General features: G+C 48.1%; 2 protein-coding genes and 1 pseudogene across 3 annotated transcripts in view; 2 read left to right on the forward strand and 1 right to left on the reverse strand.

Moving 5' to 3' along the window:
• The first annotated feature begins 662 nt into the window (after nt 1-662).
• Nucleotides 663-24,295, forward strand: part of GHR (growth hormone receptor) — a 218,400-nt gene continuing 194,767 nt past the window's right edge. Inside the window, exon 1 of one of the 2 annotated variants that reach the window (XM_048850919.2) lies at nt 663-1,014. Coding sequence is in view for 1 of the 2 variants with exons in the window: in XM_048850918.2 (XP_048706875.1) it covers nt 1,259-1,319 (61 nt within the window). In the remaining variant the exon portion in view is untranslated. Of the gene's footprint in view, nt 1,015-1,198; nt 1,320-24,295 lie in introns of those variants that run through there. The other variant, XM_048850918.2, reaches the window with a different exon arrangement.
• Nucleotides 14,045-15,715, forward strand: LOC142072114 (uncharacterized). The gene is made up of 2 exons (XM_075128452.1): nt 14,045-14,709; nt 15,115-15,715. Exons 1-2 carry the CDS (start codon nt 14,130-14,132, stop codon nt 15,654-15,656), a joined length of 1,122 nt encoding a protein of 373 aa, XP_074984553.1. The 5' UTR covers nt 14,045-14,129; the 3' UTR covers nt 15,657-15,715.
• Nucleotides 17,620-18,200, reverse strand: LOC125636972 (myelin-associated neurite-outgrowth inhibitor-like; annotated as a pseudogene).

Below are 24,295 nucleotides of genomic sequence, written 5' to 3' on the forward strand. Positions count from 1 at the left end.
CTTGACAAAGCGCTGGCTGGGATGATTTAGTTGGGATTGGTCCTGCTCTGGGCAGGGGGTTGGACTAGATGGCCTCCAGAGGTCCCTTCCAACTCTGTTATTCTATGATTCTAACATTGCCCACAATGCGAATAACGACCCTGTGCAGCATGTACTCATAAACAGGATGCTTTATCTTCCTCTCCAACTCGAAAAAGTCCCTGGAAGAAAGCAGAGGGAGGCGGCATTGGGGGGAGGGCTGCTGACCAACTGTCCAGAGGTGGCAGATGCATCCTCATTTCCGTCCACCTTTAGCCTAGGGACCCTCCCTGAACTTGGCCGAATGATTTTAACTGTTTCCCTTTAAATTGCAGCTCTGAGCACGCGCCGCGCACAGCCTGCCGAGGAGCCCGGGTGAGGCGCTAAGGAGCGGCTAGTTTGCACAGCCCAGGTGCAGTAGGTCTATGGGGGGATATTAAATGTACTGGATAACCGATCTCCTAGCTGCTAACCCCGGGCACTAGAGAGCGGGGCTCCCCTTCGCTCTAGCCCGAAGAGCCTCACTTTATTGTGAAGTCCTGTGGAAACGCTCTGCAATACCCAACATTTCCCTCTAGTCGGAGCCCGCTAGCCCCAGGGAAGTGACACGCACTAACGCCGGCTTCTCACGGGCTGGGCAGGGAGCGGAGCTCCCGGGAACGCAGGGAGTCACTTGTCCATCTCCAAGCCTCTTCCCCTCCCCCCCGGCCCAGGAGCCAGCCGCTAGCTCGGCCGGGCATGAGTCCCTCTTGAAGCCCCCGCCTCCCGGCTCCCACCCCGCGCCACCCCTCTGCAGGAGGCTGCCAGCCGAGCGGGGCGCAGGCAGCAGCAGCCATGGGGCGGCGAGGAGGCGGCCGCTGAGCGTCCCGCGCCGGGACGAGATGGGGGGAGGCGATTAGCGGCGCCGCTGCTGGGACAGGAGCTCCGTGCACGGTGGCGGGAGAGCGAGAGCCGCCCCTGGCGCCCCGCGGCTGGGAGCTCGCTTGGAGCAGTCAGGTACGGGGTAGCTGGGCTCGCTCCCCTGCCGTGCGCGCTCAGCCTGCGCTGGCTTTGCAGGGCTGCCTGCTCGCCCGCAGGGCTGTTGTTCCGCCGGCGGGTGTAATCCGATCCGCCCCGTGCAAGCGGGGGTGTGGGCAGGGGGGTCGCTCGGGGCACGCTCGGCCCTGCTGCTGCGCTGCTATTTTTAGCGGCGAACGCCTGGAAGTTTGGACACGCTGGCGAGCGCCGCGGGCGGGTACGGATGGGCCCCGGGCTGAGCCCAGAGCGGGCTCCCTGCGGCGGGGAGGTGCGGCGGCGCGCCGGTGAGTGCACCACGGGCGGGTCCGGGGCGCCGCTCCCCGCGCGGGGCTGGGCTTGCGGCCGGGCGCGCGTTGCCCTGTGGAACGCCTGGCGGCGAGGTGCCCGCGCTCTCCCTCGCCCCGGCCGCCCACAGGCAGCCCCGCCGGGGGCGGGGGCTGTTATCGGACAGCGTGTGAAACTCGGGAAAGTTTGGCCAAGCCCGCCTGAGCCCGACAGCGCCTCGGCGGCGGGGAGCCGGAGCCGGAGCCGGGGTGCTGCTGTTCGCGGGGCGGGCAGCCCTGGCCCAAAGGGGGGTGGGCAGGGGGCTGGCTGGGCTCAGATGGTAGGTGACGCGAGCCGCGCGTGTCCAAGCGGGAGCAATGGCCCTGCACAGGTTTGTCGGCTGTTTTGTTCGCTGTCCCTTGGCCAGGCTTGTGCCCATCTCCGCGCCCGGTGTAGCTCTCCCTGGCCCGTGCTAACAGGGGTGCCGTGGTGGCTGTAGTCAGTGCGGAGAGCAGGTCCCAGGTGGACACAACGTGCAGTGCAAGCCCCGAGGCGATGCTGGTGGGCGCCTTGCTCCGTAGGAGGGGGGTTGGCCGGGAAGGGGAATCTCGTTTTGGCTTGGCTACAGAGGCAACGTGTAACTGTTGATAAGGGGGCAGGCGACCACCCCACAGCGTAGCCTCGGTATCTACAACCGAGGTTTTCAAAGGGGGGTGCCCCAGTAGGGGGGTGCAGAGGAACGTTTGGGGCAGAGGCACCAGGCGGGGCTCGGGGAGGGGGCGGTCTCACCTCAGCGGGCCACCCAGCCCATCTGGTGGGGGGCACAACCAAAAATTTTAACTCAAAGTGGGGTTATAGCTTACAATTGTTGGTTGTGTCTCCCTCCCGCCCATCCAGACAGGCTGAGTTGCCCCCTAGGTGAGTGGGGGTGGAGATGGTGCTCTCTCCCCCAGCCCTGCCAGAGCTGGCCCGACTCGGCCTGAGTGTTCCAAGGGGGGGGCGAGCCCCACAGTTAGAAACCCTCTGATAGAAGTTGTGCTAAATGGAAGGCTGGGTGAGCCCCACTGCAGTGTCAGGGGAGCAGAGCCCCTGCTATAGGAATGGGAGAGCAGCCTCTGCCCTGGGAACAGGCCTGGGGTATTCGCCCCAGGGTGGTCTGCAAAGCAGGTGGCAGGAAGTGCTGGGACTCCAGCAGCAGGGAAGGAGAATAAGCCCCAGGTAGCAGGCTCAGCTCATAGCCAACCGCCCTACTGCTTCCTCCCTCACTGTGCTGCACAGGGATGTGGTGAGTGCTGATGCCAGGGAGAGCCACTGGATGCTGGCCATCTTGGGGAAAGGCATGCCTTGCCCACTCCCATTGCTCTGGGGCTGTGGGGCAGAGTCTGCAGCAGCCCCTCTAGATGGGTCCTCTCCAAACATTTAGCTGTTGCTAAATGGAAGGTAGAAATCTGGGGAGAAGGGGCACATGACCCTGTGTCATCCCCCACCGTTGCCTCTACTTGGCTAGACTGCCCAGCTGTGGTGGGAGTTCTGGTCAATCTCTCCAGATTTAACACTCTCCTTCCCCCGCCCACCGCATTCCCCACTGCCCCAAGTTTCTTTATTACACAGTTCTTCCTGTGAACATATGTATTGCTGTTGTTATCTTGTTATAACAAATCAGAATCCAGGCTATAGCCAGGTGGAATCACATTGGAACTCAGAGATTGCCAGTCTTCCTGTGACTGGGAGTGGATGTGTCATTACACAAAGTAAAACTATTTCCCCTTGTTTATTCCCCCCCCCCCCCCCGTTCCTCACACATTTTGGCAACTGCTGGAAATGGCCCACCTTGATTATCAGTACAAAATGTTTTTTTTCCTCTCCTGCTGGTAATAGCTCACCTTACCTGACCACTCTCGTTACAGTGTGTATGGTAACACCCACTGTTTCATGTTCTCTGTGTATATAAAATCCCCCTACTGTATTTTCCACTGCATGCATCTGATGAAGTGAGCTGTAGCTCATGAAAGCTTATGCTCAAATAAATTTGTTAGTCTCTAAGGTGCCACAAATACTCCTTAACTCAGTATGTTTAATATATTCAACCACAGTTGCAGTTTGCTCCTGCCATATCTCAAGGAGCAGCCCCATAAAGACACCATGGATCACACATTTGCTCTGTTATTCCTGTTTAAATAGTTGTAATAACTTAATTGAAGCCAATGGAATAGCTCTCTTTTACACTGGTGCAAGTGAAAGCTAGTTCTTAACAAATCCTCCTGTCAGCCTGCCAGCAAACATTTAATAAGATAAATCAGAAAATTTCATTGAGAATATTTGTGAAATTGATGGAAGTTTAACTTGAATTTAAAAAAGACTTTTAAATACCTGTTCACTCACCTCAAAGCTGAAAACACTTTTGGACATAGACCTAATTGGAACAGATTTGTGATGAGATATTGAAAAGATTTGTTTGAGACAAAGATGCTGATGTAAATGACACTATTTAAAATATGGAGGGAGGGATAAAGGGAATTGGAATTAAAATGTCTTGTTGAATCTCATCGAACTACATGAATGTTTATTGAAAGCTGTCCCATCTAGCTTAAAAAAAGAAACCGATTTAAATAGGAATGGTCTATCTTTCATCTCCTCCACGTTATTTCAGCCTCGCACGCCAAGAATTGCAACATGTTAGTTAATATATTATGCTGGTACATTTTAATTATAAAGGGTGTGCAAACAAGGCAGTTAGTTGTCTTTTCAACTTTTAATGGGTTTCCCCGGGAAGCCTGCTGTAGAAAGTGCAGGCAAATGTTCGCCTATTCAAGTGAGTCACCAGTGTGGTTTTGTTTTGTTTTGTTTTTTTCCATTTGAGCTGGAATTATTAATTTATCCATAGTGGTAAACTTTTAGAAGTAATTGCTAGCGATAGGCACCTGGCAAATTCCCTAATTACTACCATGCATTGTATTTTACTCTTGTCCATTATCTTCAGTACTGATATAATTCTGTCTTTAACACTTGAAAATCCTACTAATATTTTTGTTTTACTGATGTACAACAGCATCAGTTGGTATCACCATATGTGGAGTTTTGCTATTACAGTCCAAGCGTCTGATCTTACACACACTAACAAAAGTAGTGTTCATAACTGCAAGTGAACCATTGGATCCCTTACCGCTGTGGGAGGCAAAAAAAGCACTTCCTCCAAAGAAATCTTCTTCCTCCAGGGTGGATCTGGAGCTGCCAGAAGCCTAAGCCCCCCCACCCCACTAAGGTGTGAAAAACAGAAGTTCTCACATGGGGCAGATTCTGCTCCCATACTCCTGTGAAGTAGCACTTTCCTCCACAGTTAGCTCCACTGATTTCAGCAGGACAGGGCAGAATCTTACCCTCAGAGTGTGGGGGAAGCAGGATGGAATAAAGAGAGAACAGAACAAACAGACCCCTTTTCAAACAGCCAGGGGTGGGATGAGAGCCCTTCTAGCCAGTAGTCTGGAGACTTAAAAAGTGTTCTCTTGTTAGCACAGATCTTGGGGATATTGGATTTATAAGGTTTTTACTTCCAAGTTCATTTTCCTAGGACTGTGCTTAATTTTATGTAAACATATTGTGACTGGTTCCTCCTGGGGTGCCACCTTGAACTGGGGTACCACTGAGCCCCCGACCCACCGGTCTGGCTTCCCTCTCACACTGTACAGCTGTGACAAGCTGCAAAGCCCTCCAGTCTATACTTTCACCAGGTAGGGGTTCACCCAGCTGCAGTTACATGCAGGCTCTCTGACCAGCCCCTGCATAGGAAGGCTACAGCTAAGGCAACTCCCAGCTCCTCAGGCACTCCCTCTTCCCCCAGAGTATAAACCCAAAATGATACAGTCTCATAAAATTCACCCCCTCCCTCAATGCGGAGAGGAATATGCAACAGCCTTTGCCCCTAAGTTATAATTCCCACACACTTCACTCCAATTCACCAGTTTAGATAAAGCAAAAACAAGTTTATTAACTATAAAAGATGGATTTTAAGTGATTATAAGTGATTGCAAACAGATTACCTAGCAAATAAACAAAAAAACACAGCTTAATTTATTAAATAGATTGGATATGAATAACAGATTCTCGCCCTAAGAGGTGATATAAGCAGGTTGCAGATTCTTAAGGGGCAAACTGCACTTGCTTTACAGCTTGGAATCCCCAGGTGTTTCAGTCACAGGTAGAAATCCCTTTAGTCTTGGTCCAGCACTTCCCCCAGTTCAGTGTTTGTTCCTCAGGTGTGTGGGGAGTAAAGAACACCAGATGATGTCACTCCCTGCCGTATATAGCTTTTGCATACAGTGGAAACCCTTTGTTCCCAAAGCTTGGTTCCCAGACCAGTCTGGGAAAAATACTGACATCCCAAGCTGGAGTCCAGAGACATGTGGTCTCATCACATGTCGTTGTAGAGTCCTAGCAGCCATTGCTTGGAGGCTGTCTGTTGCGTTCTTACGAAGGTTCCCCAGGTGGGAGATAAGCTTCTCCTAAGGCCTATTATTTTTTCCTGATGGCCCATGGCCCTGAATAGGCTCTTCCCTACCCACTATCTAGACCAGTGCTCTTCACTATTTTTGAAGTGGGGGCCACTTTGGCAAAAAAACCTTCAATATGAGAGCCACATCAACTACTAAATTAATGCCTTGCTTACTGCTCCTTAACAATGTAATGTTACAGAGCCACTCGTGTAACTAAAACAAAGTCTACGTGTACAGTAAAACTATACTCCTTTTGTAAAATAATAACCAGGAAAATATATGGAATTAAAAAGGCAGCTATGCGAGTAAATCTTTTAAGAGCAGAATAATGCAAAACTTACTTTAAAAACTAGATGAGTGAAAGTGTGTCTGTTCCTCCTTGACTTTCTTCATGCAGTATTTGTAATCTGTCATTGCAATCCTAGTAAGGCAGTCCAAATGTTCATTGGTCAATTTGTTCCTCTGTTTTCTTTTCACCACTCTGGCTGGGGCTGAGGGCTCTAGGGTGGAGCTGGGGATGGGGGGTTCGGGGGCTTAGGGCTGGGGCAGAGGGTTAGGATGGGGGTGAGGAGTTTTGGGGTGCAGGCAGGAGAGGCCCACAGCAGTCCTGCAAGCCCCAACTTGCTCCCCTCCTCAGTTCCTGCCCACCCCCTACCTGCCTCCTCTCCAGGTCCCTGCTGTGTGGCCTTTTAGAGCTGCTGCACGGCTATTTATAGCCTAGCCGCACTTAGGGTTGATGGGAGCCGCCACTGGCTCGCGGGCCTTGTGATGAAGAACACTGATCGAGACTGAAAGCATCTTGTCTAGTGGGTGTTACCCAGGTGTAACTACATTTTAAATACAGATACATAGTCAATATTCATAACTTCAGGTACAAAAATGATACATGCATTCAAATAGGATAATCATATTCAGCAAATCATGACTTTTCCAGTGACACCTCACATGACTAATCTTACATAAAATAGATCATAGTTATGCCATACTCATATCATAATAACATCACTGTGAAGAATATGGATGGGGTGCAGTGTCACACATATATACTAATTAGATGTGACCCTTGCTTTTATCAAGTTGCTCATGAAGCTGTTTATTGCTGCAGAAATGACTAGCTGTTGATTTATATGAATGGAAAACCTGTCTTATGAAAGGAGACTCAAGGAGCTTGGCTTGTTTAGCCTAACTAAAAGAAGGTTGAGGGGAGATATGATCTCTCTCTATAAATATATCAGAGGGATAAATATCGGAGAGGGAGAGGAATTATTTAAGCTCAGTACCAATGTGGACACAAGAACAAATGGATATAAACTGGCCACCAGGAAGTTTAGACTTGAAATTAGACGAAGGTTTCTAACCATCAGAGGAGTGAAGTTTTGGAATAGCCTTCCAAGGGAAGCAGTGGGGGCAAAGATCTATCTGGCTTCAAGATTAAACTCGATAAGTTTATGGAGGAGATGGTATGATGGGATAACATGATTTTGGTAATTAATTGATCTTTAAATACTCATGGTAAATAAGCTTAATGGCCTGTGATGTGATGTTAGATGGGATGGGATCTGAGTTACCCAGGAAAGAATTTTCTGTAGTATCTGGCTGGTGAATCTTGCCCATATGATCAGGGTTTAGCTGATCGCCATATTTGGGGTCAGGAAGAAATTTTCCTCCAGGGCAGATTGGAAGAGGCCCTGGAGGTTTTTCGCCTTCCTCTGTAGCATGGGGCACGGGTCACTTGCTGGAGGATTCTCTGCTCCTTGAAGTCTTTAAACCACGATTTGAGGACTTCAATAGCTCTGACATAGGTGAGGTTTTTCGCAGGAGTGGGTGGGTGAGATTCTGTGGCCTGCGTTGTGCAGGACGTCAGACTAGATGATCATAATGGTCCCTTCTGACCTTAGTATCTGTCAAGGTTCCTCCCCCACTCTGAACTCTAGGGTACAGATGTGGGGACCTGCATGAAAAAACCCCCTAAGCTTATCTTTACCAGCTTAGGTCAAAACTTCCCCAAGGTACAAAATATTACACCCGTTATCCTTGGAATGGCCGCTACCACCACCAAACTAATACTGGTTACTGGGGAAGAGCTGTTTGGACGCGTCTTTCCCCCCAAAATACTTCCCAAAACCTTGCACCCCACTTCCTGGACAAGGTTTGGTAAAAAGCCTCACCAATTTGCCTAGGTGACTACAGACCCAGACCCTTGGATCTTAAGAACAATGAACAATCCTCCCAACACTTGCACCCCCCCCTTTCCTGGGAAATGTTGGATAAAAAGCCTCACCAATTTGCATAGGTGACCACAGACCCAAACCCTTGGATCTGAGAACAATGAAAAAGCATTCAGTTTTTACAAGAAGACTTTTAATAAAGAATAGCAGTAAATAGAAATAAAGAAATCCCCCCTGTAAAATCAGGATGGTAGATATCTTACAGGGTAATTAGATTCAAAACATAGAGAACCCCTCTAGGCAAAACCTTAAGTTACAAAAAAGATACACAGACAGAAATAGTTATTCTATTCAGCACAATTCTTTTCTCAGCCATTTAAAGAAATCATAATCTAACACATACCTAGCTAGATTACTTACTAAAAGTTCTAAGACTCCATTCCTGTTCTGTCTCTGGCAAGAGCAGCACACAGACAGACACAGACCCTTTGTTTGTCTCCCTCCTCCCAGCTTTTGAAAGTATCTTGTCTCCTCATTGGTCATTTTGGTCAGGTGCCAGCGAGGTTACCTTTAGCTTCTTAACCCTTTACAGGTGAGAGGAGCTTTCCCCTGGCCAGGAGGGATTTCAAAGGGGTTTACCCTTCCCTTTATATTTATGACAGTATCTATGAATGCTCATGTCACATTTAGAATATCAATCGGAGAGTCAAGTTTCAGAGTTTGGAATGTTGCATATGTTATTCCAAATGCCAGATTTTCATGGATAGAATATATGTGAGGAATTCTTGGTACTTAGGAAGGTCTGTATTACATTGACCATTTGTAAATGTTCCAATGCCTAAAACACTGCTAGACAGACATTGTTGCAATTTCACTTTAGGTGGGAAGCAATAAGTGAGCAATAACAAAGAATAGAACGGATGAGGAATGGGTTACCACAATGCAACTATGTGGTTACTCAGCTAAGTATGCGCATGTTATGATGGTTCAGTAGAAGATTTGGGTTTCTTTTTAGTTAAAAGATGTCTTATTGGCTATCTTTTTATTGGCATGACCAATGAGGTGACTGTGTAGGAAGGATTTGAATGAGGAAAGAATAATGGTCTGGCAGAGCAGAATTGAGATGGTGTCCTAAGGTAAGGGTCAGTGTGGGAAGAGCAGGTCAAGGGGCATTGAGTCTGCCATTGCTGGGAAAGTGCTGGAGGCAGAAAGTATCGTATTGCATCAGCCTACCTTGGCAGGAACAGACTAATATTGGGGCTTGAAGGAACACTTTGTGCTCAGATTGTTTACCACAGGTTGTTTACTGTATATGAATCCTGAAATACAGTGGCTGCTTACTTACAGATCGTTTTGATGTGTGAAATGTAGAACACTGCCTATTCTTAAGAGATTAATGCTCAGTGTATGAGAAATGGACTCGTCACATAAATGAGAGAGGCCATCCCTTCCCAAAGACAGATGTTTTCCATATCTTGTGTCCCAGTGTATGAAATGCTAAATACATTAAGCAGGTGACCTTTTAAAAAGGAGTCACAGGAAAAAAAAAACAATAAAACATGTAGTTGATAGTAACTTTATTTTTGTTAAATATCTTAGAAAACTATATAAACTTCAGAAAGGCTTAACAATACTTATGAGCAGGTCTGCAGGTTTGTCATGTTGTTGAAAATGTCAGACACTGGGACTTCTCTGTTTATCTGTTACTTCTGAGCTGGAAGGCTCTATCTGGGTTAACTCACTGGCCTGGTTCAGATGGGAGGCCCTGAGGGAGGGTCAGAGAGTGAGCCCACGCCGCACTTATCCTGAAGTTTCTCCAGTGTCCTGCAGGGCTGGGCCCAGCTCCCTGGTCCAGGTGTTACGACCTGGCACATGGAATTGTAGCACCTTTCACTCAAATTTGGCCTGTCCATCCCTTCATCATGATGGAAGGTCATCTTGGGCTAACCTGAGTGGTGGTGTGGCTCTGGGCACCAGGTTGCAACACCTGGAGGAGGACCAGAGACATCCCAGAGGAGTGGACAAGGGCAAATATAGTACCTATCTCTGAAAAGGGGAAGAGGGACAACCCAGGGAATTATAGATGTCATATTAACTTCAGTACCTGGAAAGATAAATATTAAAATAATCAATTTGTAAGCATCTAGCAGACAATAAGATAATAAATAACAATCATTGTGGATTTGTCAAGAACAAATCATGTCATACTAACCTAATATCTTTCTTTGATAGGGTAACAAGCCTTGTGGATTGGAGGGAAGTAGTAGCTATATCACATCACGACTTTGATAAGGTTTTAATACTGTCTCACTTGACCTCATAAACAAACTAGGGAAATATAGCTTTAGACTAACCTAGTATAAAGTGAATGCACAACTGGCAACGTTTCACAGGCTGGGAGGGCATATTGAGTGGGCTCCCCCAGGGACCTGTCCTAGGTCCGGTTGTATTCAATATTTTCATGAATGGTTTGGTTAATGGCATAGAAAGTACACTGTATCATTTGTGGATCTTACCAAGCTGGGAGGGGTTGCAGGCACTCTGGAGGACAGGATTAGAATTCAAAATGATGTTGACAAACTGGAGAAATGTTCTGAAAGAAATAGGATGACATTTAATAAGGACAAATGCACTTAGGAAGGAAAAATGAAATGCACAAATAGAAAATGGGGAATGACTGCATAGGAAGGAGTACTGCAGAAAAGGATCTGTGGGTTATAGTGGATCACATATGAGTCAACAATGTAATACTGTTGAAAAAAAAAGCGAACATCATTCTGGGATGTATGAGCAGGAGTGTTTGTAAGCAAGACACAAGAAATAATTCTTCCACTCTACTCAGCACTGGTAAGGCCTCAAGTGGAGTACTGTGTCCGGTTCTAGGCACCACACTTTGGGAGAAAATGTGAATAAAATGGTGAAAGTCCAGAAGAGAGCAACAAAAATGATTAAAGGTCTAGAAAACATGACCTATGAGGAAAGATTGAAAAAATTGTGTTTGTTTAGTCTGTAGAAAACTGAGCAGCAATGTAACAGTCTTCAAATATGTAAAAGGTTGTTAAATAGAAGAGCATGATAAATTGTTCTCCTTAACCACTGAGGACAGGAAAAGAAGTAATGGGCTTAAATTGCAGCAAGGGAAATTTGGTTAGACATTAGAAGTTTTTCCTAAACTGTAAGGGTAGGTAAGCCATAGAACAAATTACCTAGAGAGGTTGTGGAATCTGTGTCATTGAAGGTTTTTAGGAACAGGTTAGACAAACACCTGTCAGGGATGGTGTAGATCGGGGTGGGCAAACTTTCTGGCCCGAGGGCCACATCGGGGTTACAAAACTGTATGTAGGGCCAGGTAGGGAAGGCTGTGCCTCCCCAAGCAGCCCGTCCCCCCCATCCCCCTCCTCCCACTTACTGCCCCCGACTGCCCCACTCAGAACCCTCCACCTATCCAACCCCTCCTTCTCCTTGTTCCCTGACCACCCCCCCCCCCCCCGACTACTCTGACCCCTATCCACAACCCCGCCTCCTGACAGGCGCCCCGGGACTCCCATGCCTATCCAATCCCCCCACCCCGCCCCGTTCCCTCTCCCCTAACCGCCCCCCCAGACCCTCCGCCCCATCCAACTGCCCCTGCTCCCTGTCCCCTGATTGCCACCAGGAGCTCCTGCCCCTTATCCAGCCCCGAGCCCCCTTACCATGCCGCTCGGAGCAGCATGTCTGGCAGCAGTGCCGCCCAGAGCACTGCCCGCATGGCGGCGTGACTGCAGGGGAGGGGAGCCAACGGGGGAGGGGCCGGGGGCTGGCCTCGCTGTCCGGGAGCTCAAGGGCCGGGCAGGACGGTCCCGCAGGCTGGATGTGGCCCACGGGCTGTAGTGTGCCCACCACTGGTGTAGATAATAATACTACTTAGTTCTGCCTGTGTGCTGGGGGCTGGAATAGATAACCTATCAAGGTCCCTTCCAATCCTACGTTTCTATTATTTCCTTTTATTTTAAGAAATTTTGCTTGTTCAGCCTAATTTTGTTTTGTTTTTAAGACAGAAAAGGAATACAGATCTGAAGTTAGCTTTGAAAACTATGCCATATGTACAGAACTCTGTGCTTACTCTAGCCCCTATGGACTGGCTTCATAGTCCAGTGGGCTTTTAGTATTTATCCCTAATCTACAAATAGAGCCAGGCACACATGGATCTACTGCCTGTTGGCCAGTATGTGGCAGTTTTGGTTTCTATTCCATACAGGGTCTATCTCCACCTCATACAAGTGCAGTTGAAGAACTTGGTCAGTACTTGATGGAGTTTGGGGGCTGGATGAAAGCTAGCTGACCGAAGCTCAATCCAGATAAAGTGGAGATAATATTTACAGGCTGGGGGATGTCACCAGAGGAGTTATCTCAATTAAAGGATTGTGCCTGGTAGTTTTTACCGCTATTTGGAACCTGGATATTTTGCTTAATTGCCCAGCTTTATTGCCCATCCAGCTACTTTTGGATGTTCATGTAGCAGACAAGTTCCCGTGTTATGGGCTGCAGCTGGCAAAATATCTGTCCTTTCCTCTTTTGGATGCACACCTCACCACAGTGATTCATGCTTGTGTCTCCTGAAGATTGGCTTGCTGCAATGAGCTCTACACCTTCAGATGATTTGGAAATTTGGCTTGAAGCTGGTGCTGAAGGCTTATTAAACTGTGCTAGCTCAAGGAACATGTTATACCTGTGCTGCTTGATCTAGGGTGGCTGCCGGCTTGGTTTCAGAGTGAAGTTCAGGATATTGGTTTTGGCCTGTAAAAACCTGAATAATTTGGGTCTTGAGTTCCTGTGAGACCACTTGTCACCTCGCATGATGCTGCAGCAGATGTTAAATGAGATGCATGAACTAATAAAAGAGAGGGGACTGGTGAGAGTGCATACTCTGTGAAGGCTTCTCAACTCTGCAATACATTTATCTTCCTCTCCTCTCACGCATGTATCTAATAGAACTTTGTTTGGTTATCTTCAGGACCCCCTTCAAAGCTTCTCTAGCCTTTCTGGGGGAGGAGGCTGTTGGATAAGGAAAAGATGAGAGAATGAGTGAGATGTGCTGAGTTGGATACTTTTTTCACAGCTGATTTGGCCTGTGGAGTTTACTAAAGGTTTGTGTAATTATTGTTCATCACCTAGTGTAGTAGGTAGATGCTTATAAATAAATGCAAGTAGTTTAAAAAAAAAACAAAAAAACCCCTCATAGGTAATACTAATGACAGACTGTGGACAAAGGATAATTTCAGTTCTAAAGCCTACCACCAAGTTCCTTGATCTATCAGTTATATCCGGTGTTCTCAAACTTTTTCTTTCAGAGGCCCCCCCTCAACATGCTATAAAAACTCCAAGGCCCAGCGGGGGCGCGGGAGGGTCCTTGGGCATAGGTGTAGTTTTACTTCTATTTTGGGGGTACAAGGGCTGGCAGGGCTTGAGCCAGCTCCGCACAGTGGGGTCCAGGGAAGGAGTGCCACCTCCACTCCCTGACTCACCTCAGCAAGCCAGCCAGGGAGGATGCAACCAAAAAATATAACTCAAAGGGCTTGGGGGGGGGGACTTTTTAACTCAGTTTAAAAAAAACCCAACACATTGTGTTTAAAAAAAAATCCTTCCTCCTACACAACTTGATCAAAATGAACTGACATTTAGGCAAAATAGTCTACTTATATCCCTATTCACTGAATTGGCATATTGTAAAATTTCCCTGAATATCTTAATTCCTGTGAAATCTCAATGAAAGAAGCTGCAGTCATGTGGCCATTTATATACAGGCCACTGTTTCAACTATAGGCACTGGTAACTTAGCCCTGGTCTACACTAGGACTTTAGGTCGAATTTAGCAGCGTTAAATCGATGTAAACCTGCACCCATCCACACAATGAAGCCCTTTATTTCGACTTAAAGGGCTCTTAAAATCGATTTCCTTACTCCACCCCTGACAAGTGGATTAGCGCTTAAATCGACGTTGCCGGCTCGAATTTGGGGTACTGTGGACACAATTCGATGGTATTGGCCTCCGGGAGCTATCCCAGAGTGCTCCATTGTGACCGCTCTGGACAGCACTCTCAACTCAGATGCACTGGCCAGGTAGACAGGAAAAGAACCGCGAACTTTTGAATCTCATTTCCTGTTTGGCCAGCGTGGCAAGCTGCAGGTGACCATGCAGAGCTCATCAGCACAGGTGACCATGATGGAGTCCCAGAATCGCAAAAGAGCTCCAGCATGGACCGAACGGGAGGTACGGGATCTGATCGCTGTTTGGGGAGAGGAATCCGTGCTATCAGAACTCCGTTCCAGTTTTCAAAATGCCAAAACCTTTGTGAAAATCTCCCAGGGCATGAAGGACAGAGGCCATAACAGGGACCCGAAGCAGTGCCGCGTGAAACTGAAGGAGCTGAGGCAAGCCTACCAGAAAACCAGAGAGGCGAACAGCCGCTCTGGGTTAGAACCCCAAACATGCCGCTTCTATGATGAGCTGCATGCCATTTTAGGGGGTTCAGCCACCACTACCCCAGCCGTGTTGTTTGACTCCTTCAATGGAGATGGAGGCAATACGGAAGTAGGTTTTGGGGACGAAGAAGATGATGAGGAGGAGGTTGTAGATAGCTCACAGCAAGCAAGCGGAGAAACCGGTTTTCCCAACAGCCAGGAACTGTTTCTCACCCTAGACCTGGAGCCAGTACCCCCCGAACCCACCCAAGGCTGCCTCCTGGGCTCAGCAGGCGGAGAAGGGACCTCTGGTGAGTGTACCTTTTAAAATGCTATACATGGTTTAAAAGCAAGCATGTGAAAGGATTACTTTGCCCTGGCATTTGTGGTTCTCCTAGATGTAGTCCTAAAGCCTTTGCAAAAGGTTTCTGGGGAGGGCAGCCTTATTTCGTCCTTCATGGTAGGACACTTTACCACTCCAGGCCAGTAACATGTACTCGGGAATCATTGTAGAACAAAGCATTGCAGTGTATGTTTGCTGGCATTCAACCAAAATCCGTTCACGCGGTGGGAGGAGGCAAAATGCGACCTTGTAACGAAAGCACATGTGCTATGTATGTAATGTTAACAGCAAGGTTTACCCTGAAAGAGTGTAGCGACTGTTTTATAAAATGTGTCTTTTTAAATACCGCTGTCCCTTTTTTTTTCTCCACCAGCTGCATGTGTTTCAATGATCACAGGATCTTCTCCTTCCCAGAGGCTAGTGAAGCTTAGAAAGAAAAAAAAACGCACTTGCGATGAAATGTTCTCCGAGCTCATGCTGTCCTCCCACACTGACAGAGCACAGACGAATGTGTGGAGGCAAATAATGTCAGAGTGCAGGAAAGCACAAAATGACCGGGAGGAAAGGTGGCGGGCTGAAGAGAGTAAGTGGCGGGCTGAAGAGAGTAAGTGGCGGGCTGAAGACAGGGCTGAAGCTCAAAGGTGGCGGCAGCGTGATGAGAGGAGGCAGGTTTCAATGCTGAGGCTGCTGCAGGACCAAACCAGTATGCTCCAGTGTATGGTTGAGCTGCAGCAAAGGCAGCTGGAGCACAGACTGCCACTGCTGCCCCTCTGTAACCAACCGCCCTCCTCCCCAAGTTCCATAGTCTCCACACCCAGACGCCCAAGAACGCGGTGGGGGGGCCTCCGGCCAACCAGCCACTCCACCACAGAGGATTGCCCAAAAAAAAGAAGGCTGTCATTCAATAAATTTTAAAGTTGTAAACTTTTAAAGTGCTGTGCTTAAAGTGCTGTGTGGCATTTTCCTTCCCTCCTCCACCACCCCTCCTGGGATACCTTGGTAGTCATCTCCCTATTTGTGTGATGAATGAATAACGAATGCATGACTGTGAAGCAGCAATGACTTTATTGGCTCTGCAAGCAATGATTAAAGGGAGGAGGGGAGGGTGGTTAGCTTACAGGGAAGTAGAGTGAACCAAGGGGCGGGGGGGTTCATCAAGGAGAAACAAACAGAACTTTCACACCGTAGCCTGGCCAGTCATGAAACTGGTTTTCAAAGCTTCTCTGATGCGTACCGTGCCCTCCTGTGCTCTTCTAACCGCCCTGGTGTCTGGCTGCGCGTAACCAGCAGCCAGGCGATTTGCCTCAACCTCCCACCCCGCCATAAACGTCTCCCCCTTACTCTCACAGATATTGTGGAGCACACAGCAAGCAGTAATAACAGTGGGAATATTGGTTTCGCTGACGTCTAAGCGAGTCAGTAAACTGCGCCAGCGCGCCTTTAAACGTCCAAATGCACATTCTACCACCATTCTGCACTTGCTCAGCCTGTAGTTGAACAGCTCCTGACCACTGTCCAGGCTGCCTGTGTCTGGCTTCATGAGCCATGGCATTAAGGGGTAGGCTGGGTCCCCAAGGATACATATAGGCATTTCAACATCCCCAACAGTTATTTTCTGGTCTGGGAATAAAGTCCCTTCCTGCAGCTTTTGAAACAGACCAGAGTTCCTGAAGATGCGAGCATCATGCACCTTTCCCGGCCATCCCTCGTTGATGTTGGTGAAACGTCCCTTGTGATCCACCAGAGCTTGCAGCACTATCGAAAAGTACCCCTTGCAGTTTATGTACTCGGCGGCTTGGTGCTCCGGTGCCAAGATAGGGATATGGGTTCCGTCTATAGCCCCACCACAGTTAGGGAATCCCATTGCAGCAAAGCCATCCACTATGACCTGTACATTTCCCAGGGTCACTACCCTTGATATCAGCAGATCTTTGATTGCGTGGGCTACTTTCATCAGAGCAGCCCCCACAGTAGATTTGCCCACTCCAAATTGATTCCCAACTGACCGGTAGCTGTCTGGCGTTGCAAGCTTCCACAGGGCTATCGCCACTCGCTTCTCAACTGTGAGGGCTGCTCTCATCTTGGTATTCATGCGCCTCAGGGCAGGGGAAAGCAAGTCACAAAGTTCCATGAAAGTGCCCCTACGCATGCGAAAGTTTCGCAGCCACTGGGAATCGTCCCAGACCTGCAACACTATGCGGTCCCACCAGTCTGTGCTTGTTTCCCGAGCCCAGAATCGGCATTCCACAGCATGAACCTGCCCCATTAGCACCATGATGCATGCATTGTCAGGGCCCATGCTTTCAGAGAAATCTGTGTCCATGTCCTGATCACTCACGGGACCGCACTGACGTTGCCTCCTCGCCCGGTATCGCGTTGCCATGTTCTGGTGCTGCATATACTGCTGGATAATGCGTGTGGTGGTTAATGTGCTCCTAATTGCCAAAGTGAGCTGAGCGGGCTCCATGCTTGCTGTGGTATGGCGTCTGCACAGGTAACTCAGGAAAAAAGGCGCGAAATGATTGTCTGCCCTTGCTTTCACGGGGGGGAGAGAGGGAACGGGGGGCTGACGATATGTACCCAGAACCACCCGCGACAATGTTTTAGCCCCATCAGGCATTGGGATCTCAACCCAGAATTCCAATGGGCAGCGGAGACTACGGGAACTGTGGGATAGCTACCCACAGTGCAACGCTCCGGAAGTCGACGCTTGCCTCGGTACTGTGGAAGCGCTCCGCCGAGTTAATGCACTTAATGCACTTAGAGCATTTTCTGTGGGGACACACACACTCGAATATATAAAACCGATTTCTAAAAAACCGACTTCTATAAATTCGACCTAAGTTCGTAGTGTAGACATACCCTTACACTACCGGAATAATCACCACTGTGTGGGCACATAGCTATAGGTTCGTGGTCCTGGAGCCCAATATGTGGGCATAGTAACTGGATGAGGGGCTACTGGAGTTGGGGAAAGAGTTGTCAACAAAGTACCTGCTGACATTGCCATAGTGGTCCCAGCCAACGTTCCCATAGTCACACCATTTCCTCTTGGTGGTGGAACTGGAGCAGGATACATAGTTGCTGGCATGCCATTAGGCTGCACAGCTGTGAGGTGATGGATTACGTGGGGTGGTGCTGCATATAAATGCTGCGTCTAGTAAGTGCCTTTGGATTCTGCTGTGGATAGGCACTTCGAACTGGATACACAGCAGTCTGGTAGGGGTTGGGTGATGAAGAATAAGGTGGCACTGCACCACTGGTGGGTAAACAGGATACTTCATATGGTGTTTCTGGTGTATAACCTGTTTGGAAGGTAGGATTTGCTCCTGGGTACACGTTGGGGGAATAGGCAGGGACAGCTGCTGCATAGCCCATTGAGAAACCAGTTGGATAACCAATTCCTTTGGCATTTGCATAGGGAACCCCAGAAGATTCAAGACTCTAAACAGGATTCATGACTTCAATAACGGGCTGCGGCGCTTCGTGGCGGCGGCCCCGGCTCTGGCTCTGTCACTTGGTGTCTGCTGCAGCCCAGGGAATGGGCTGAGCCTCGCGGTTGGAGGGGGCGGAAGCTAGAGCGGTGGCTGGGGCCTGGACCTCCTGCTGCTGTGTGGTTTGAAAACCACTCAGGGTACATGGAGAGGGGTAGCTAGGGGCTGTGTGCAGGCATGGGGGTAGCTCGGGATGCAGGGAGGGGGTAGCTGGGGGCTGTGTGCAGACACGGGGGTAGCTCGGGATGCAGGGAGGGGGTAGCTGGGGTTGTGTGCAGACATGGGGGTAGCTCGGGATGCAGGGAAGGGGTAGCTGGGGCTGTGTGCAGACATGGGGGTAGCTCGGGATGCAGGGAGGGGGTAGCTGGGGCTGTGTGCAGACATGGGGGTAGCTCGGGATGCAGGGAGGGGGTAGCTGGGGTTGTGTGCAGACATGGGGGTAGCTCGGGATGCAGGAAGGGGGTAGCTAGGGGCTGTGTGCAGGCATGGGGGTAGCTCGGGATGCAGGGAGGGGGTAGCTGGGGCTGTGTGCAGACATGGGGGTAGCTCGGGATGCAGGGAGGGGGTAGCTAGGGGCTGTGTGCAGGCACGGGGGTAGCTCGGGATGCAGGGAGGGGGTAGCTGGGGGCTGTGTGCAGGCACGGGAGTAGCTCGGGATGCAGGGAGGGGGTAGCTGGGGCTGTGTGCAGACATGGGGGTAGCTCGGGATGCAGGGAGGGGGTAGCTGGGGCTGTGTGCAGACACGGGGGTAGCTCGGGATGCAGGGAGGGGGTAGTTAGGGGCTGTGTGCAGGCACGGGGGTAGCTCGGGATTCAGGGAGGGGGTAGCTGGGGCTGTGTGCAGGCACGGGGGTAGCTCGGGATGCAGGGAGGGGGTAGTTAGGGGCTGTGCGTGGACAGAGGAGTAGCTCAGGGTACAGGGAGGGGGTAGCTAGGGGCTGTGCGCGGACAGAGGAGTAGCTCAGGGTACAGGGAGGGGGTAGCTAGGGGCTGTGTGGCAGCAGGGCTCCCCCTGCGGTGGCTGCTCCCCGAGGGCTTGGCTGCCCCAGAGCTGGGTCACCCTGTCCAGGCTGCTCTTGCCGGCTGCATGAGCAGTCAGGGGGCAGCAAGCTGAGGAGCTGCCGCAAGCCCGGGCACCAGCAGCAGACAGGGGAAAGCCACAGCTGCCTGCTCCATGGTACCACCAGCCAGGGGTGCAGCTGCCCCGCACGCCTGGCTCTGGCTTCTGACCTATGACTTGGCCAGAGGGCCGAACCTGAGGCAGACTGGGAGAGATGCGGAGAGGGCTGGAGCTGCCCCCGGGACTGCCACGCTCTGGGTACATCACTGAGTTATGGTCTCTCATGAAATAGGATCAATTCAGTAACATCTAGGCTAGAGGGAGAAACAACATTAAAAGTGTGAAGTGCAGATTGGCATGTGCCCAGTAATTCTGTGGAGGAAGCCATTGGGGAGGGGTGGGAATGCATTGTATGCATAGTGAGACTGGAAGCCTCAAAAACAGAAGTCCATGCATTAGCTGCAACATGGTAATAGTGAGCATTTAGATAGCATGTTCCATGTGAGATATCAAATCACATCTCCCTCATGATTTAGGTATGGTAATGCATCAGCCATACTGATAGTGATCAGATTGGCATAAATTTGATTATTCATATGGGACCTGATCCAAAGTTTCCATTCACTTCATTGAGATTCATCCTAAAAGTTCTCAAGCACCGTCAACTCCATTGGGACAGGTGGGTGCTCCAGACCTTGCAGGACGGGTTTAGAGAAGGGTTGCCTTTTCCTGATTCTCAAAAAGAAAAGGAGTACTCGTGGCACCTTAGAGACTAACCAATTTATTTGAGCATAAGCTTTCGTGAGCTACAGCTCACTTCATCGGATACATACTGTGGAAAGTATAGAAGATCTTTTTATACACACACAGCATGAAAAAATACCTCTCCCCACCCCACTCTCCTGCTGGTAATAGCTTATCTAAAGTGATCACTCTCCTTACAATGTGTATGATAATCAAGGTGGACCATTTCCAGCACAAATCCAGGGTTTAACAAGAACATGGGGGCGGGGGGAGAGGTTACCTTGCATAATGACTTAGCCACTCCCAGTCTCTATTCAAGCCTAAGTTAATTGTATCCAATTTGCAAATGAATTCCAATTCAACAGTTTCTCGCTGGAGTCTGGATTTGAAGTTTTTTTGTTATAATATCGCAACTTTCATGTCTGTAATCGCATGACCAGAGAGATTGAAGTGTTCTCTGACTGGTTTATGAAAGTTATAATTCTTGACATCTGATTTGTGTCCATTTATTCTTTTACGTAGAGACTGTCCAGTTTGACCAATGTACATGGCAGAGGGGCATTGCTGGCACATGATGGCATATATCACATTGGTGGATGTGCAGGTGAACGAGCCTCTGATAGTGTGACTGATGTGATTAGGCCCTGTGATGGTGTCCCCTGAATAGATATGTGGGCACAGTTGGCAATGGGCTTTGTTGCAAGGATAGGTTCCTGGGTTAGTGGTTCTGGTATGTGGTTGCTGGTGAGTATTTGCTTCAGGTTGGGGGGCTGTCTGTAGGCAAGGACTGGCCTGTCTCCCAAGATTTGTGAGAGTGTTGGGTCATCCTTCAGGATAGGTTGTAGATCCTTAATAATGCATTGGAGGGGTTTTAGTTGGGGGCTGAAGGTGACGGCTAGTGGCGTTCTGTTATTTTTTTTGTTGGGCCTGTCCTGTAGTAGGTGAATTCTGGGAACTCTTTTGGCTCTATCAGTCTGTTTCTTCACTTCCGCAGGTGGGTATTGTAGTTGTAAGAATGCTTGATAGAGATCTTGTAGGTGTTTGTCTCTGTCTGAGGGGTTGGAGCAAATGTGGTTGTATCTCAGAGCTTGGCTGTAGACGATAGATCGTGTGGTGTGGTCAGGGTGAAAGCTGGAGGCATGTAGGTAGGAATAGTGGTCAGTAGGTTTCCGGTATAGGGATTACAGACATGAAAGTTGCGATATTACAACAAAAAAACTTCAAATCCAGACTCCAGCGAGAAACTGTTGAATTGGAATTCATTTGCAAATTGGATACAATTAACTTAGGCTTGAATAGAGACTGGGAGTGGCTAAGTCATTATGCAAGGTAACCTATTTCCCCTTGTTTTTTCCTATTTCTCCCCCCCCCCCCCCCCCCCCCGATGTTCTTGTTAAACCCTGGATTTGTGCTGGAAATGGCCCACCTTGATTATCATACACATTGTAAGGAGAGTGATCACTTTAGATAAGCTATTACCAGCAGGAGAGTGGGGTGGGGAGAGGTATTTTTTCATGCTTTGTGTGTATAAAAAGATCTTCTACACGAAAGCTTATGCTCAAATAAATTGGTTAGTCTCTAAGGTGCCACAAGTACTCCTTTTCTTTTTGCGAATACAGACTAACACAGCTGTTACTCTGAAAACTGTCTTGATTCTGTGACCTTTTACTTTGCAGGTTGGTGAAGGAGATTTGAATCTTAGCTCTTTAAATACGACAAGGTAGTAATAGTGTAAACATCAAAACCATGACTTTTTTTTTTCTGGCTTCTTGATTAAGTTTTTTTTGGGGGGGAGGGCATGAGATGAGGCAAACAAGGTCTCCCATCCAGCACATTGTCTTCCTTCTGTCTCCCTCCAAAACCTATTGCAGTCAATGGACTTCATACGGCTTAGGATCAGGTACTTTAAATTTCTAAATTCTCTCACTTTCCAGCACCAACTGCATAGCATGTATAATACAGGTGGACAAACAATGTAACCGCTGGAATAACAGGATCCTGAATTGCACCTCCAGCAGGAGAGTGGGGTGGGGGGAGAGAAAACCTTTTGTAGTGGTAAACACCCATTTTTTCATGGTTTGTATGTATAAGAACAACTTCTGTATTTTCCACAGTATGCATCCAATGAAGTGAGCTGTAGCTCACGAAAGCTTATGCTCAAATAAATTGGTTAGTCTCTAAGGTGCCACAAGTACTCCTTTTCTTTTTGCAAATACAGACTAACACGACTGGTACTCTGAAACCTCTGACATGTAATTTTGCAAAGGTTTTCACACGATAACAAGGATCAGATTTTTCACATGGGCCTGCTGTAGTTCCTGAAATGTTCTTGGTGAGGTAGAATTTCTATTTTATTAGAAGTTTCTAGTGCTGTGATTTCCAGATCGCACATTGATTGCACTGCTGTGTAATAGTCACAGTTCAGCAACCCCAAACTGGGCACTGAGAACTGAAAATAGGTATTTCTGCATCACATATTTAGTTGTGATACAGCTTTTATTCATATCTCTTCATATGAAGTGTGTAAAGTTTGTTTAGTGTCGGTCATTTCTGTTGACTTACTGTTTCCTTTCTCTTAAGGCTGATATGGAAGAAGGATTCTGACTAGTTATTTACATCTCTGAACTTATTAAAACAAATGAAATATGTTCCTATTTGAAAAATGGCAATTTGCCAAGGAGCCGTCTTTGGCAGAGACTGCAATGCAATAACTGTAATCCTGGGGTGTGTAGGTGAAAGTTTGAGAAGTGGGAGAGCACAGCTATGCAACAGAGAAGAATCTTGTTTCTGATCTAATTAATCAGACACCTTGGAAGCTAGCATGAAAATTATATGGTTTCTCCCTCACTGAGTACGCAATATCATAGAGACATGGTAGGGACTTCATTGTTATCTATCAGTCTGATTCTGTTCTATTTCCCTCCTCCAACCCATATAAACTTTTGCTTCTCAATCTCTGGGGCTGAAAATTCATCTACTTAGTCCCAGCTCATAGATGATTTATTTATTTATGGGAAGTTGACATGGGCTGACCATGGGAAGGGATGAAGAAGTAGAATGAAAGGGAGCAGAGTGTCCTCATAATCCCCTCCGCTTCCATGACTTGTGCTGCATGAACATCAGTACTGGCTATGAAGAAGAAGAAGGCAATTTATGTCTGTTCTACAGGGAAGGGCTGCTGTTATCTTCTGACTATGAATCTTTGAGCAGTTATGTTAAAAACTATCAGCAATTTGGCCAGAATCTGAATTTGTGTTCAAAGTAGGGCTGACGATTAATCACAGTTAACTCACATGAATAACTCAAAAAAAATTAATCATGATTAATAGCACTGTTAAATAATAGAATACTAATAGAAATGTATTAAATATTTTGGATGTTTTGTATATTTTCAAATATATTGATTTCTATTACAACAGAATACAAAGTATACAGTAATCACTTTATATTATTTTTATTACAAATATTTGCACTGTAAAAATGACAAACAAAAGAAATAGTATTTTTCAATTCACCTCATACAAGTACAGTAATGTAGTCTCATTATTGTGAAAGTGTAACTTACAAATACAGATCTTTTTTTTACATAACTACACTCAAAAATAAAATAATATAAAACTTTAGAGCCTGCTCAGTTCTACTTCTTGTTCAGCCAATCGCAAAGACAAACAAGTTTGTTTACATTTATGGGAGATAATGCTGCACTCTTCTTATTTACAATGTCACCAGTAATTGAGAACATGTGTTTGCATGGCACGTCTGTAGCCGGCGTTGCAAAGTGTTTATGTGCTAGATATAAAAATTTTATTAAAGGTAATGGTTAAGGTACCTTGAGGCAAGTGCCACCCGGAGCCTGCACCCCTGACCCCCCTCCTGCCCTCTGAGCAGCCCATAGCACCCTCCTGCACCCCCAACCCTTCATCCCCAACCCCACGCCAGAGCTCGCACCCGAACCCCCTGCCCCAGTCTGGAGCCCCCTCCCACACCCTGAACTCCTCACTTCTGGCCACACCCCGGAGCCCTCACCCTTCCCCACACCCCAAACCCCAATTTCGTGAGCATTCATGGCTCGCCATACAATTTCCATACCCACATGTGGCCCTCGGGCCAAAAAGTTTGCCCACCCCTGATTTATAAAATACAACCCATGAGGAAAGTATCATCCCTCCTAGTATTGCCAATGTCCAGTGATGTGTCCTATGTAAATGTCCCTCAACTACCTGATGGCATCTGACACCATGAGTTGCCGCATCAGCT

This window comes from Caretta caretta, chromosome 5 (genome assembly GCF_965140235.1).
Source record: "Caretta caretta isolate rCarCar2 chromosome 5, rCarCar1.hap1, whole genome shotgun sequence".
Taxonomy (NCBI): Eukaryota; Metazoa; Chordata; order Testudines; family Cheloniidae; genus Caretta; species Caretta caretta.